The sequence below is a fragment of the Anoplophora glabripennis genome, unplaced genomic scaffold (genome assembly GCF_000390285.2).
Source record: "Anoplophora glabripennis isolate ALB-LARVAE unplaced genomic scaffold, Agla_2.0 scaffold327, whole genome shotgun sequence".
Lineage (NCBI taxonomy): Eukaryota > Metazoa > Arthropoda > Insecta > Coleoptera > Cerambycidae > Anoplophora > Anoplophora glabripennis.
Genome location: NW_019416408.1, coordinates 539,737 through 555,343, shown reverse-complemented (window position 1 = coordinate 555,343; position 15,607 = coordinate 539,737). Strand labels below are relative to the sequence as shown.

General features: G+C 31.5%; 1 protein-coding gene across 1 annotated transcript in view; it reads right to left on the bottom strand.

The window, feature by feature from the left end:
• LOC108909471 (gustatory and odorant receptor 24) overlaps positions 1-14,958 on the bottom strand; it is a 24,882-nt gene extending 9,924 nt beyond the window's left edge. The window contains exons 1-4 of the mRNA XM_018713816.1: positions 14,880-14,958; positions 13,964-14,637; positions 12,061-12,453; positions 11,929-12,000 (exon numbers count right to left, since the gene is read on the bottom strand). Coding sequence (XP_018569332.1) covers positions 11,929-12,000; positions 12,061-12,453; positions 13,964-14,637; positions 14,880-14,913 — 1,173 coding nt within the window. The 5' untranslated portion in view covers positions 14,914-14,958. The remainder of the gene's footprint in view (positions 1-11,928; positions 12,001-12,060; positions 12,454-13,963; positions 14,638-14,879) is intronic.
• Between the last annotated feature and the right edge of the window lie 649 nt (positions 14,959-15,607).

Below are 15,607 nucleotides of genomic sequence, written 5' to 3'. Positions count from 1 at the left end.
CTGATATAATAATGATAATAATAATAATATCTCTACTCCTCAATCTAACTACGAGAATTAGCCCAGAAGTCGGAGACTTGTGCGGGAGAGGAGGCGGCATTGTTGGTAGGCCCTAACCACCATTCAGTGCAGGAATGAGGGAAACCTGGAAAACCTCATTAATTAGGGGGGTGGTCAAATGCCAACCGGTGTCAATCTCTCACATTGACCCAAGTCAACATTCTTCCACTCTACCATACTTGCACAGAGGGTGCCAATCCTCCGTACAAGCATAGCTAATTTACGGTCTACCGGCCGCGGAATTCGAAACCCGGGCAGATCGACACATCGATTTAAGTACTGACGCCTTAAACCGTGCGGCTATCGACCGTGTAAATGGATAAATAATTTCGTACTTCAATATTGAAATAGGGAAGAGCCCCATCGTGCATGAACCAAACGTTTCGGGTGTCTAATCGAACATCGTCTAACAGTAGCTGCAAATTATTTTGAAAAATCTTGTTCCTCAAAAACGTATGCACCTATTAAATTATAACCCTTTTTCGTGTACAAACAAATAACATGCGTAGCCTTAGGATGTGTGTGGAGGTGGAAGGTGTACATATTGAAAATGTATTTTAATAGTTTTCTTTCTTTTAAATTATTTTTTTAACTTTAACTTATTCTTGTATTGCTCTTCTATTTTGTGTTAATTGTAAAGTGTGTTTGTCAAATTTTGTTAATGAAAATTACATTAGCAGACAGTAAGATTTTCTCGGCTCTTATTTTAAAAATGTGTATGCTTCCAACATAGTAATTAAGTGCAATTAAAAATAAAAACAAAAAATGGTGGGGGCGATGTTCGATGTGCACTGTGACATAAAATCACAAATATTTGCTAAACTGTTAGTTTTACCGAGTTGAACCAAGAGGGTATTATCGTTGGCAAATTCTTCAAGGAACTTATTTTTTATGCAGGCAGATTGCGATCTATGCAAAATTCTGGAGTGCTGGGCATAATGAAGTTTCACTTACAATATCAAAAACAAACAAAACATGTACGCATGTGTTATCGGTCACCAAATTTGCATCATGCTGAAGTTAATGGTTTAGAGACTGTAAATGAAAATAACTTTTTAATTTTCACGTTTGGGGGCCCGTAACTTGTTAACGAATGCCAGTAAGAAAAAAATTATATGAAGAACTGATAATACAGGGATGGCCAGAAGTACGGAATAAAATTCATATCTTTTGAATGAGTTAATTTTTTTTTAAAACGCCGAAACACATTAACTGATTTTGATTTTCTCCCATCTTTCGGTTATATAATAATTAATTTTTCTTCAACCCCCTAACCCCCAGCTACTCCTACTTTTTTTTTCAAATGGAAACATAACGCATGAGGGGGCTCGTTGAAAAGCTTATAGAACACTGAATCCAGCCATACCAAATAAACAAGTTTTATTTTTTCAATAGCAAGTTTTTTTTCATTTAGAAATTGAAACAACTAGATAATTTACAAAAACAAACTCAATGTCGCAAATGCTGAAAATGTCCTCCATTCACTATTTGGCATTCTCCAAGACGATAGTAAAAACTGTCCACAGCATTCTGAATGACTTCAGCTGGTAAATTATGCAACTCCGCCCTAATTTTGTTCTTTAAATTCTCAATATTATCCGGTCTGTCCCGGTAGACACTTTCTTTCAAATATCCCCAAAGAAAATAATCCAGGGGTGTTAAGTCGGAGGATCTTGGCGGCCATTCAACTGTACCCCGTCTACCAATCCAGCGATTTGGAAACATTTCATCTAAGTATCTTCGAACATCAATACCAAAATGTGGGGGAGCGCCATCTTGTTGGAACCAAATTCTTTCATTCGGTATATCTGGATCAATTTCATGAGGGAAAATCACAGCTAGAGCAGGTATCAGGTCAAATGTTAGGAAATCCAGGTAGCGTGCGGCAGTAAGATTTTCTTCAAAAAAGAATGGGCCCAAGATTCTGTTGTTGATGATACCTGCCCATACATTAACTTTTTGTGGATGCTGCGTATGCGATTCGCATGTCCAGTGTGGATTTTCCTGGGACCAAAAGCGATAGTTGTGCCTGTTAACCACTCCATTTAAATAAAACGTAGCTTCATCCGAAAAAAGTACGTCTCGTTGAAAACCATTATTGTCGTCACACCGTCTCATCATTTCCTCACAAAATTGTAATCGCCTATCATAATCGTCTTCCAAAAGCTCTTGGACAAGACATACCTTATAGGGGTGGTATTTCTCTTGTTTCAGAAACATTCGAATTGCAGTTCGAGAAGCATCGTGATTGCGGGCCAATGAAACAGTTGAAGTATGAGGATTTTCAACAAGTTCTAATGCAATGTCTAATTTCTTTTCTTCATTCAAAGCACGTGCCCGTCCAGTTTTGGGCAAAGTTTGTACTGTACCGTGTTCCTCAAATTTGTGAAATATTTTACTAATTCCCTTGCGAGATTTGGTTTTCGGGATATTTCGCATTAAATAAATCCCGCACTTCAGCCTGACTTCTTATTTTGTCTCCACATCCAAGCAATATCAAGATTTCGATGCGTTGCCTTTCCGACAATACCATTGCAATTCAGTAAATAACTTGATTTTGACACAATAGTAACGTTTCCAACTCCAATTTACAACTAAAGCGAAAAATTAACCAGAAAGCCTGGCAAGTAAGTGGTACCAAAAAAACGCAACATAAAAAATATATCTATATATGTAATTAAATGCTTTTATTTTAAAAATATGTATTTACGTATATTGCCTAAATGTTAATTAGTATTATATAATTAAATAAAGTAAATTGTTAAGTAATATTTATTCTACTTCTTCATTCTTACAAATCAAGTCAATATAACCTAAAAGTGTGGCGCTTTTCTAAAAATTTCGTTTTATATTTATAATAATACTAAATCATTATTATGCACCAATTTACAACTAGTTTATGATATATCAACCTAACCTTACTACTTGCACAAATATGTAGTTGCTTGTGAAAAATAGCCTATGTTCATTCGTAAACAAGTTTTAACCGCCGTAACATCCATTTCAAATAAAAATGAAAATTAAAAAAAATAAATTCTTCGTTTTCGAACTAAATTAATTAATAATTGCAAGTTACTAGGTATAACTAGTATTCCAATGTTATGTAAGTTCTGTTTTTTAATCATAAATTAGGTACAATATATAAGCGATTACTGATCAATTATAAGTTGATTATCACTTAGTATTTACTAATCATCATTCGTCAATTGTGGTTGTCACTGGTAATCATAAAACATGCAACAGAGGTGAAAAATAAAAACCGGTTATTTATTACTGGTAACCGAATTATGTCGGTTATTTCAATAACCGTATAAAAGGTTATTTTTCACTCAAATGATCCCAGTACTAAGCTAAATACGTATCTAACAAATTCCGAGAGATTAATGAAATATCGTGATAATTTTATTCACTCTCACTATAGATTTAGTTAGGTAGGTACTTTATTTTATTTTTGCTGAATACAGTGCAGAATTTTTTTCGTAGTTTTAAAATGTGATAGAATATTCAATTAATCTGCTTTCTGTTGCTTTCTAGTGGACAATAAGCAACCGGGGATGCTCAATTTCTATTTTAATTCTGCATTGGATAAAAATTTTACATTTTTTGGCGATTGATCCGGTTTTAGTTTTATAAGAATTAGATATTTTATTTGTGTGAAAAAAACGCCCCAAGCTGTAACTCTATTAATAATTGTTCTATTTAAAAAAACAAAACACTGTTGTTAATGGCTTGACAAATACTACAATCGAGCACTGATTTTAATTTTTGTTGCCATCATCAGAACGTTAGGCGATTTTCAATTGTTTTTTTCTTAAATGTCAAGTTATTCTTTTTTCGGGGCCTGTTCGATAAAGTATTTTTTTCTGTAGTAAACGATATGTTGATATTTGTTAGATATTCTATGGGAAAAATATTTTTTTATAAAATTTATTACAGAAATGATATGTCTAAAGTAACAACAACAAAGCAAAATAAATAGATACCAGTTCAACAACAAAACAAAAATATAACAATAAAAAAACTTATAAAAATTGTTCGAACTGTCTTCCATCTTGTTGAATACATAATTGACATCTTCTGGCTACCTCGTACGTAGCATTTGATATTAAGTTTGGAGGTATTTCACGGCAAATGTTTATTATCCTCTCTCTTAAAATATCTACATTTTCCGGATGTCTCAAAAATACTTGATTTTTAAGATATCCCCAAAACCAAAAATCTACGGGGGTGAGGTCAGGAGAACGGGCGGGTCATCGAACAGGACCAGTCATGCCAATCCACCTTTCATCAAAATTAGCATTTAATCAATTAGTGTTCCTTCTAGCATTATGCAGGGGAGCACCATCTTGTTGAAAATAAATCCTATACACTTCTGCAAGCGGCAAGGTATCCAAAAAGTTTGCAAGATTTTCTGACAGGAGTCTAGGATATTTGTCTTGAGTTCCATCGATGAAAAATGGTTCAATTATGTAATCGATTACCTAGAATAGCGCACCAAACATTGACACTGAATCTCCGTTGGTAATTGGGTTCAACAGTTATTTTGGGATTTTCTTGACTCCAATATCGATGGATATTTCGGTTCAAAATGCCATTATTACTAAAAAATTACTCATCTGACCATATAATTTTTCTCCAAAATCCTGCGTCTTGTTGTATCATATTTAAATAAAAATGGCAAAATTGCTCCCTTCGGACACGATTTTTATCTTCTAACACTTGCACTTTCTGTGGTATGTATGATTTAAATTTGTGTTTTTTTAAGATTTTGTGTACTGTGTCTTTTGAAGAATTAATATTGCTTGCAATTTCTCGAGTAGAAGCTTATGGATTTTCCTCAATACTAAGCAAAACGTCTAATTCTACAGGACCATTAAAAATGCGTTGCGAATTTTTAGGCTTTTTAAAAGCACCATACATTCTGAAATTGTCTTCAAACCTTTTAAATTTTCGTCGCTGTGGAATATCCCTGTCTGGAAAACGATTTGCATACAGACGTTCTGTTTGGGCACTATTTTTATTACATTGAAAGTATACTTGCAATATATCGGTCAGTTCGTTAGTGTTCATATTTTTTAAGTTACAATAATTTCTTTGTAATTAATAACCACTTGACAATACACTGATACGTATTTTGCCTAGGAAATGACGCGTACGTGACATTTAATGCTTCTAAATTTAATTGTTTTCATGACAAATTTGACATTTTTATCAGAAGTTGCCGTGAAAAAATACTCTATCGCGCGAAAAAAATAATAACTTGGCATTTAAGAAAAAACAATTGAAAATCGCCTAACGTTCTGATGATGGCAAAAAAAATTAAAATCAGTGCTCGATTGTAGTATTTGTCAAGCCAACAGTCTTTTGTTTTTTAAATAGAACAATTATTAACAGAGTTACAGCTTGGGGCGTTTTTTATAAGACAGCCTGTATATAATATAAACTATATCTACTATATTTTATGTGATATTCAATTAGGGGGAAATAAGTATTAACAAAACAAGAAAAAATATAAATTATTTATGTATTTTTAACTGAAACTGTGAATTAAAACAAATTATATACTTTCTATAGTAATAAATTATAAATCTATTTTTTCAAGTATCAAATTTGCAAAATGTTTTATATGAATTACTCCAGATATCCTTGTTTTTCCTCGACGAATATTAAGAAAAGGTAATCTTCCAAAATTAATTCCCAAGGCACTTGAGATAATAGAGTAATAAAACAGCTATAGTGCACTAAATGAATTCCCGAGCTTTCTGTTCTGGAAAATTTAAATTAGCCAACTAAGTAAGCCCCAGGGAATGTAAAATCTACGATGCTCCACAAGCTTGAAGAATATTTAATAGAACTATTGTTAAAGACGAAACTATTTAGAAACATCAATTGTTTCTATCTTCCAACAACTTATTTGATTTTGAAAACTTCGCTAGTAAAAACGCGTATGAAAATTTGTACTGTTAAAATGAAGCTAAAATAGGCTTCAGCATTGTCTTTCTATGGGAACAATATAATGCCGTTGCAGTATCAAATAAGTTTAAGCAAATCGCACACTTTGTTTGTTTAAATTTCCACAACTATTTTATTTCGATTTGAATATTCAAAAACAAACTAAATTCTAATTTACAATACTAAAATGATAATTTATTTAGACATTAGGTATAAATATTTTGAAAAATTCAAAACAATTGACTTTAGTAATCTTACTCACCTTTTCAATTTTATTTTATATACCATAACATTAAAACTTGTTGATCGCCTAAATATTTTTGGATTTTCAACGCCTTTCAAAATTAATTTTCCACGACTCAGCGAAAAGCATAAATTTTCATAATTTATTACTTTCTTATGTAATCAATCGAATTCTTTACCTCAGTGTTGTCTCTATAAATAGAAACAATATTGAGCGCGTTTTTTTTTACAGCAATAAATTTGAACACGAAATACTACGTTTCCAAATAATTTTCCAGCCAGATCAATTTTTCACTAAAATTCCGACAGCCATATCAGATTTCTAAACCTGAAGTGAGTAATATACTTACGTATTTTCTACGATAAGTTCAATTTACTTCATTATTTATTAATAGAAACGTAAAATAATTTTTTAAAATTATTTTAAAGAATGGACATATACCGGATGTTAAAAAAGTGCAAAAATGTTAAAATCAAAGGGCATTCCAAAATATACCTAAAGAAAAAGTTCATATGAAAACCAACGGAAGATATAACCAACCACATCCGTAAACACTACATTTCTGAGATACATCAGTATAAAGATCATGTTTTTATAAAATAATTTTTATATATTCCAATATGTTAACCAAATCAATTTAAATTTGATATAGGGTATTGCCTATACGATTTCATGAGGCTATCCGCATCAATAAAATTTTTTAAGACGAAAAATCAAATTTTATGTTGTCATATGCATACCGCCAAGAAGTGTTTTAAAATCGTATTTTATTGTAATTGTAGGGTGCCCTTCCTATGTAATTTGCCCTTCTGTTTCTGAAAACACTACTATTTTTATGAAAATATCAGTGGCATAGAAGTACTGGTAAAAAGAATGATACCTCTGAATTTCCACCCCTAAATTTCTCATTTATCATCGCCATATTGAATCATACAGACGTATTGACGTACAGACAAACATGCATCGATTGCTGTAAAATTTGTTTTGTTCCTCGTTTGATGACCGAACAACAGTAAGAAAATTATGTGGACGTTTGTCGGCAACTCCTTGAATGATTCAATGACAATGAATCATTCATTCAAAGGATCATAACAGGAGACGAAGGTTGGGAAAAATTAGTTAAATAAGAATTTTCGTGTTTAGGATAGGAAAAATTTAATAAATGTTTAAAGTATGCTTTGAGAAACAATTGTTATCTGAACAATAGAACTACAAGCATTTAATATTTTTTTGTTAAAGATAATTTCTTAAATATACCTGTAAGGTGTGATAACTGACATGTTATATTTAAACAATAACGATAATTTTTCAGAAATTGTTATAATACTAACGGTTTTAGTGAGATATAGGGTATTAGAAGTTTGACTGCCTTAACTTTAACAGACGATATAATACATTAAAATAAACAAAAAAAACCTTATACGACATGGGCCCTAAACTCAAGCATTTCTGAGAAAAAAATTATCAAAATCTCCAACTTGATGTACAAAAGTTCGATTAATTAAGAAATATTGACATAACTGCGTACGTAGAATACCAAAAAATGCAATGTTTATCACTTTTTGAACTTCTTTATGCATAATTCGAAAAATAATTAGCGTTCTAGTAAATTTAAAATTCGATAAAATTCATATGGAGCAATGTGACAACGGCGCGGCGCGGCGGATAGCACAAGGTACTAAGCTGTCCAGCAATACGCAATTCAGTTGGTGATGGTATCTGGAATTGGACCGTGTTGGAGTGTTTTTTGCGTACCACTATTTCCTTTTCTTTAGATGTTTTCCAGCGAGTGCGCGAAAATTGGATTCAAAGGTGTCGCGCGTTCACCGAAAATGGTGGTTGTAGTTTGTTTTCTACTTATGCGTTTAAAATTTACTGAATTTTGCTGTTTGGTAAGTAAATATTGAAAAATAATACACATCTAGTTCTGAATGTTTATATTGTATTCTGTATTGTAGTTTTGACAATACACACGAAATTTTGATCTGCGAAGATATTGTAAAACAACCCCGAAACGCTGGCAATGAATTAAAAATTGTTTTTTTTTTTAACTTATTAATCTTTACCTCTACACCAGGAAAATTAGCGAAAATAAAAGAGAAAGTCGAAAAAAGTCCTATCCGCGAGATTATTGTAAAATTGTCTAAAGGAACATAATACAAGACATCTCTTGTCTCGTGAGTCAAAAACTTTTATTAGCAAACTTTTCTATTTAAACAAATAAGTGAGGAAAACAGATTTTTCACTTTGCAGGGAAAACCATCAATTTTAGCGAAAAGTGACTCATAGACAGCTTATAGGGAGTAAAATTATCTACAAAATGAGACTTGTTAAATTAAAATCGATTAATAAACAAAAAAGTTATTGCAAAAAAAAACAAGAAAAGTGCCCATTTTTTTAATTTGTGTATAACTATCGCATTTATTGTTAAAATTTTATAAAACCTATGACAAGTTGAGGGTTTTGTCATACTTCAAAAGTGTGCCAAAAGTGGGCGCTGTAGGTGCAATAGTTTTCGCACAATTCTATTTGTTTATAACGGGGGCTCCAAAAGTTATTAACTTTAAGCCTCTGTACAGGCGTTAATTTTCAGCCAAATATGATTCTGAAAGCGTCATTGTAATCTTAAAGACGTAATTAAGCGACCTATTAAAAAATATCACCGTTTTTTTGACAATAACATTCTCAAATTGTGCATTAAAAAACCGTACGTTTTTCGCTTATAAACAATTTGAATAACATTGTTGCTATTTATGCTATCTCACCGAAAATGGATTCAATGGATAATGGATAGCTGGCAAAAAAATACAGTTTTTAAATAAAAAATGTACCCTATACGACCAACAGGAGCCAAGATAAGAATTTTTTTTAAATGGTAGCGAAGTTGTTTATAAATATTAGGACTTGAATTTTAGCAAAATACAGTTTACGACGTAAACTACGATTTCCCGTGAATTGCATTGAAAAATGTGGAAAATTAACGACTCACGAGCCCTTTAAGGAGAAGGTACTCGCTAAGTTAACTGTGCGGCGGCCGGCGGTGTGGTGGTGGGGGAAGCTCGTCCAAGCGGTCGCGCGCGCGAGAAAAGTTAATTCCAAAGTTCAAATTGATGCGCGCTGTAAATTTTGCAATATGTCGGCTTCTATTCATCGTAGAAATTTATTTTTTTTTTAACTGGGGTAGCTGGACGAAAAAATAACAATGGGAATATTTACTAATTCGCAGAATAGCCCTGAACCCCAGAAAAAATGCATCTTTTATACTGAAATTTTTTTAATTTACAAAAATGTCACAAAAATTATTGTTAAACAAAATATTAATTAAAATTTCAATTTCGGAATTATTTTACTAATATTAAATAAATAAATGAAGCTATCGTTCATTTAAAAAGTTATATATTTTTTTCATATTAGGGCAAAGTAAATTTCTTTTTTCAATATTTTGATAGCTATTTAATAACGATTTAAAATTAAAGTGAAAATTCATAAATTATTTTCAAATTATTATTTCTCATAAAAATAGAAAAAAATTTAAATTTTAAATTGTTGTATTATATTGCATTATATCTATTATTGAAAATGGTTGTGATTCATATTTTTTAATTAATTTTGATTATGTTTCAAAAATTTTTTTGTATAAAATTAGTAATAAATATAATAAAAAAACTATATATTCAAATTTCAAGAAGTTAAAATTGTAATTTTATCGACCGCATTATTTTTATTAATATTTTTTAATTTTGAGAATTTTGTAATAAATTCAAATGCTTTTTATTCTTTTTTAAATCTTTTAACAATAATTAATTTCAATAAATTTGAAAATAATTTGTGAATTTTTACTTTAATTTTACATTTAAATCTTAATTAAAAAACTAACAAAATATTGAAAAAACAAGTTAAATTTGCCTTAATATGTAAAAAAAATAACTTAAATGAACCATAGCTTCATTTATTTATTTAATAATAGTAAAATAATTCCGAAATTGAAATTTTATTTAATATTTCGTTTAACAATAATTTTTGTGACATTTTTGTAAATTAAAAAAATTTAAGTATAAAAGATGCATTTCTTCTGGGGTTCAGGGCTATTGTTAATTTTTCGTCGAGCTACCCCAGTTTAAAAATCTACGATGAATAGAAGCCGAGACATTGCAAAATTTACAGCGCGCATCAATTCGACGAGCTTTCCCCCCTCCCCCCCCCCACCACACCGCCGGCCGCCGCACAGTTAACTTAGCGAGTACCTTCTCTTTAAAGTGCTCGTGAGTCGTTAATTTTCCACATTTTTCAATACAATTCACGGGAAATCGTAGTTTACGTCGTAAACTATATTTTGCGAAAAATTCAAGACTTACAATTAGTATTTATAAAAAACTGCGCTACGATTTAAAAAAAAATTCTTATCTTGGCTCCTGTTGGTCGTAGAGGGTACTTTTTTTAAACTGTATTTTTTTGCCAGCTATCCATTGCATCTATTTTCGGTGAGATAGCATAAATAGCAACAATGTTATTCAAATTAAGCGAAAAACGCACGGTTTTTTAATGCACAATTTGAGAATGTTAATCTCAAAAAAACCGTGATATTTTTTAATAAGTCGCTTAATTGCGTCTTTAAGATTACAATGGCGCTTTCAGAATAATGTTTGGTTGAAAATTAACGCCTGTACAGAGACTTAAAGTTCATAACTCTTGGAGCCTCCGCTATAAACAAATAAAATTGTGCGAAAACTATTGCACCTACAGCGCCCACTTTTGACACACTTTTGAAGTATAACAAAACCCTCAACTTGTCATAAGTTTTATAAAATTTTAATAATAAATGCGATAGTTATAAACAAATTAAAAAATGGGCACTTTTCTTGTTTTTTTGCAATAACTTTTTTGTTTATTAACCGATTTTAATTTAACAAGTCTCATTTTGTAGATAATTTTACTCCCTATAAGCTGTCTGCGAGTCACTTTTCGCTCAAATTGATGGTTTTCCCTGCAAAGTGAAAAAACTGTTTTCTTCACTTATTTGTTTAAATAGAAAAGTTAGCTAATACAAGTTTTTGACTCACGAGACGAGAGATGTCTTGTATTATGTTCCTTTAGACAATTTTACATAATCTCGCGGATACGACTTTTTTCGAGTAAAAACTTAATTTGCTTGGTCAAGTCACTAAAACCGTTAATAGTGATACAGTTTTCTATTTTATGGATTATTTGATATAAAAAATGATAAACTGTGACTACAAATCTGTATTGAAGAATTCGTAATTAAAAATTCTTTTTGTTGCGACTAAAAATATACGAGTTAAGAATGAATACAGATGAAATTAATGTGGTGTTAAATCGAAAACTTAATAAATAAAGGATCCGATATAGGACTATAATTGAAAGAAGGTATTTAGTATTTCCTTACATCATTTTCTGCAAAGAGTAATAGAAGTTTCTTCTCAGAAAATCATTTATTGGACACATTTTTAAATCGATATTCAGTTACTTTCCTGATTATACATTCTTATTTTATAAAACTTACATTATGTATATTTTACTCAATTAATACCTCATAAATCGCCAAAAAAGGAGAATTATTCGTTTTTACTTCGGTTTTAAAAAGCGACACAAATTAATTAAAAATTTTTAAAGTAATCTTTGTAAGTACAATTTTCATAAAGTGTTGTACTTACTTCTTGTTGCGCATCATCGTTCATCCAGTTCAGCTCAACTAACAGCAACTTCTTCTGGAACTGCACCCTTACCTAAAACCGAACATAAACATGAATATTTCATCCCCTTTTGACTCCTGTTTTCTAACTTACGCAATTCGAGGCGTAGTGCGCCTCATCGCAAATGAAAAACAACAGGGCAATAGCATAACCCGCAGTTATGGCCAGGCCAATATCTTTAACTCCAAGACCCTCCTGAATCTGAGACATCAGCCCGTAGATAGTCAGGGTGATGACCAGGAAAAGGTAGAGGCAGAGGAAGGTTACGGTGTAGCCAAAGGCGTTGCCTACGTCTCGTATTATTTTGCTCAACAACATCCACAAGGAGCGATAGTCCGCCACTCTAGCTGAAGGCCCTATGTTTCTTAAGGCTTGCTGGAAATCCGAGGCTATAAGAGTGGCCACTTTCCCGATAAGGTCGCAGTAAATGTACCAGGCTCCTCCAATGAGGTAAGTTATTGTGTTTATGTAACAGTAAGGAACCACCTAAAGTTGAAAGAATTTAAAATAAATGTAAAGGTTTACAAAAGTATTGTTTTGAAAATATACAGTCAGAGCAGTCTTTAACCTTTTGGAGGCCCCGGGCACTTTAGGATAATGGGGCCCCTATGACAAAGGACTATTTTATTAAAACAGGCAATAGCAGTAGATAACCATATATATTTATTGAATTGTTATTTTTGTTTCTTTACAGTTGCATTAAATGAATAGGTAATTATAATATAATCCGGAAAAGTAACTCTTTTAGCATTCACTATACGCAGGTTAGGGCCTGGGTACTTACCCAGAGTGGCCAATGGAAAAGAAGGGCCTGTATACAGTACAAAATGCAATGTATTAAAATGGAATTTAGTAGAAATATGTTTTTGTGAATATTGAAAATATCAGTATTAGTTTTCGACGATTTTTTAAAAAATCTTTATGAAGTCATTAGTTTAATTATCAGCGACATTTCAAAACATACATTTTTTACTGCATTGTATTCAGATATTATTATTAGGTATATCTTCTTAATAATAATTTTGTGATTAATATATCTATTTCTATTTTGACATATATTTAAATAAGTCACGTCTTAAAATGTCAAGGTATAATGATGTCATTATAAATGTCGGTTTTAGTATTTTCAAAATTTTATTTCTGCCAAATATCAATTCAGATCATTGGTCACTGTATTCTGAAAAATATATAATACATTGTTTTTTGCAAAAAAGATATGACCAATATTTGTCATTTATTAAAGTCATTTTATTTTTTATTGAACTATAGCACCTTTTTTCAAAACAACCTATGAAGCGAAACAGCTGATTTCCTCAGTCGTCTTTATTAACAAAGATTCGAAAACAATTATTATCCTTATACATTTGTTTTTATTAACAAATAAATAATATTTGTGTTAATATTTAAAATGTAAAAAATATCTTATTCATTTATGTATCTAGATAAAAAGATCTGTTTATACCTTGTCTTCACTGCGCATTAAAAACGCAGTAAAAACTAGGTTAGTGACTAAATAATACGGTAGGTCAAGAGTGAAGAGTTATAATAAAATGCTCGAAATTATTACAGCTGCTGCTAATAATTTATGACTACAAGATCAGCGACACGAATGAAAATCTGCTTTTATTCGTTAAAACTGGATTAGACTTACTCAAAAAATGTGTTTACGAGTTGGGGGATAAAATTTTGAACAGTTGCCACACCACTGATTTTTTTCTTGATGAATATACTAATTAACGATTACTTTTAACAATAGTAGGAATTAGTAACAGTAATAAATGCAATAATCGAATTCGTTAAATAATTTCCGATTAACTGAGGATGCATTACACTAGATCAGATATTACAGTCAACTAAATGCTAGTGGTTAGATAAAAAAAATTAAACAGTTTTCTAATTGCCTTTTTTATTCCCTTTTTACACCATATTATTTATGGATACTCGTTGTACATCCCATATAAATATTTTTTTATAAGTTATGTACTAATCTACCAACCTGGAGAAACCTGAAATGCACCATCGTAATATGCGTCACTATCATAGTAGCCACAGACAGCACAGGTAACCCAATGGCTGTTATAAGCGGCCTGTTACCCAGGAAAACATAAATCTTCTTCTTCGAAATCTTCCGGTACATTTTCTCAAACGCCACGAGATTCGTCAAAACCGCGGCTTGTTTTCTTGCCTCATACCACGCTATGGGATTCATGACGATGGGAATCAGATATACAGTGAAGAGGTAATCGATAACAGCTTCTTCGAATCTACCCTCGGCAGATCTCACCATCTGGACTCTATCCCATCTGATGTATCCAATGTATCCCAAAATGAGGAAACAGATGACTATCGAGTATATCATCCACTGCGGAGTGACTTGAAATATCTGCCCTTGGTTGGTTATGGGGAAGATCCCCATGACTCTCATAAGGGTCAACACGGGCTTCAGTGTGTCGAAAAGGGCGCTATCTAATGCAGATTTTTGGAAAGCGTTGGGAGCGCCGTTGGCATAATCTCCTGGAGCTGGAGCGACTTTGGTTATTTTAGACAGAGAGGTGTGGTAGAATGGTTGGGCGCCTTCTAAATATACGCTCCTTTTTCTAGCTGGTTCAGTGACGGAATCGCCTATTATGCTTAGGTGGTTCAGGTTTCGGTTGTACATTTTCTTTATGTCTGAAAAGAAATAATAGATATTTAGTTAAGTATTCAGTATAAGCCGACGCAACACATGCGGTAGTAGCTATTATAGAACTACAAATGCCTGTGATGTGGTCATTCATCAAATATTTGTGAAACATAATTTGCATAGTTTATTTGACGGAAATCTGTAGAGTCAAGTTGTATCATAAGAACAACAAACAAACAATGTACAGATGAGAATATGACAAATATTTCATAAATGAAGACCTACTTACTGTATCCATATGCACCATCCTCACGATACGACATTTGTTTACATTTTACAAATATTTGTAGTCGGCTAAATGTCCACAGTCCCCACATAGCATAATGCATTTGTTTACCTTTAGCGTATTTTTAACAACTGACCTCATCATCTCGAGTCGGCTTCAACAATACCTCATACAACTAGGTGCGTATTTGGCGAAAACCGCATGTATCATGGCACCAGCTTAACAATATCTTTTAAAATCTTTAGTCTTTACGTAATTGTTTTGATAGCATTTATTTGCTTTGATATTTATTTATTTATTTAATTTAATTTAATTCATCCAACCGTTTTACAGGATGAATAAAAACAGAACATATGTAACATAAGAGTAGCATAATTACAATAAAATAGCAAAATAAAGAAAGACAATAAAAACGGAATAGAACATCAAAAATAGTTAAAAAACAACGGCAAAACAATAAATAATAAATAAATAACTAACAATGATATAACAATATTACAAAATAAATACAAAAAGGAAACATGAGTTATAAGATATATTTAAAAAAATTTAATATAGTGTTTCAGAAAAACGAACCATAAATTATAGGGGTAATAGAATATAGAATTTTTTTTCTTCGTCTATCCTCATTTGTTGTCAAGATAAGTTATTTTTTTTATTAAAATTGGTAAGCGTATGTTTTGAAAAACCCTAAATTATTTTCTAAATATAAATAGACGAACCTAATAACA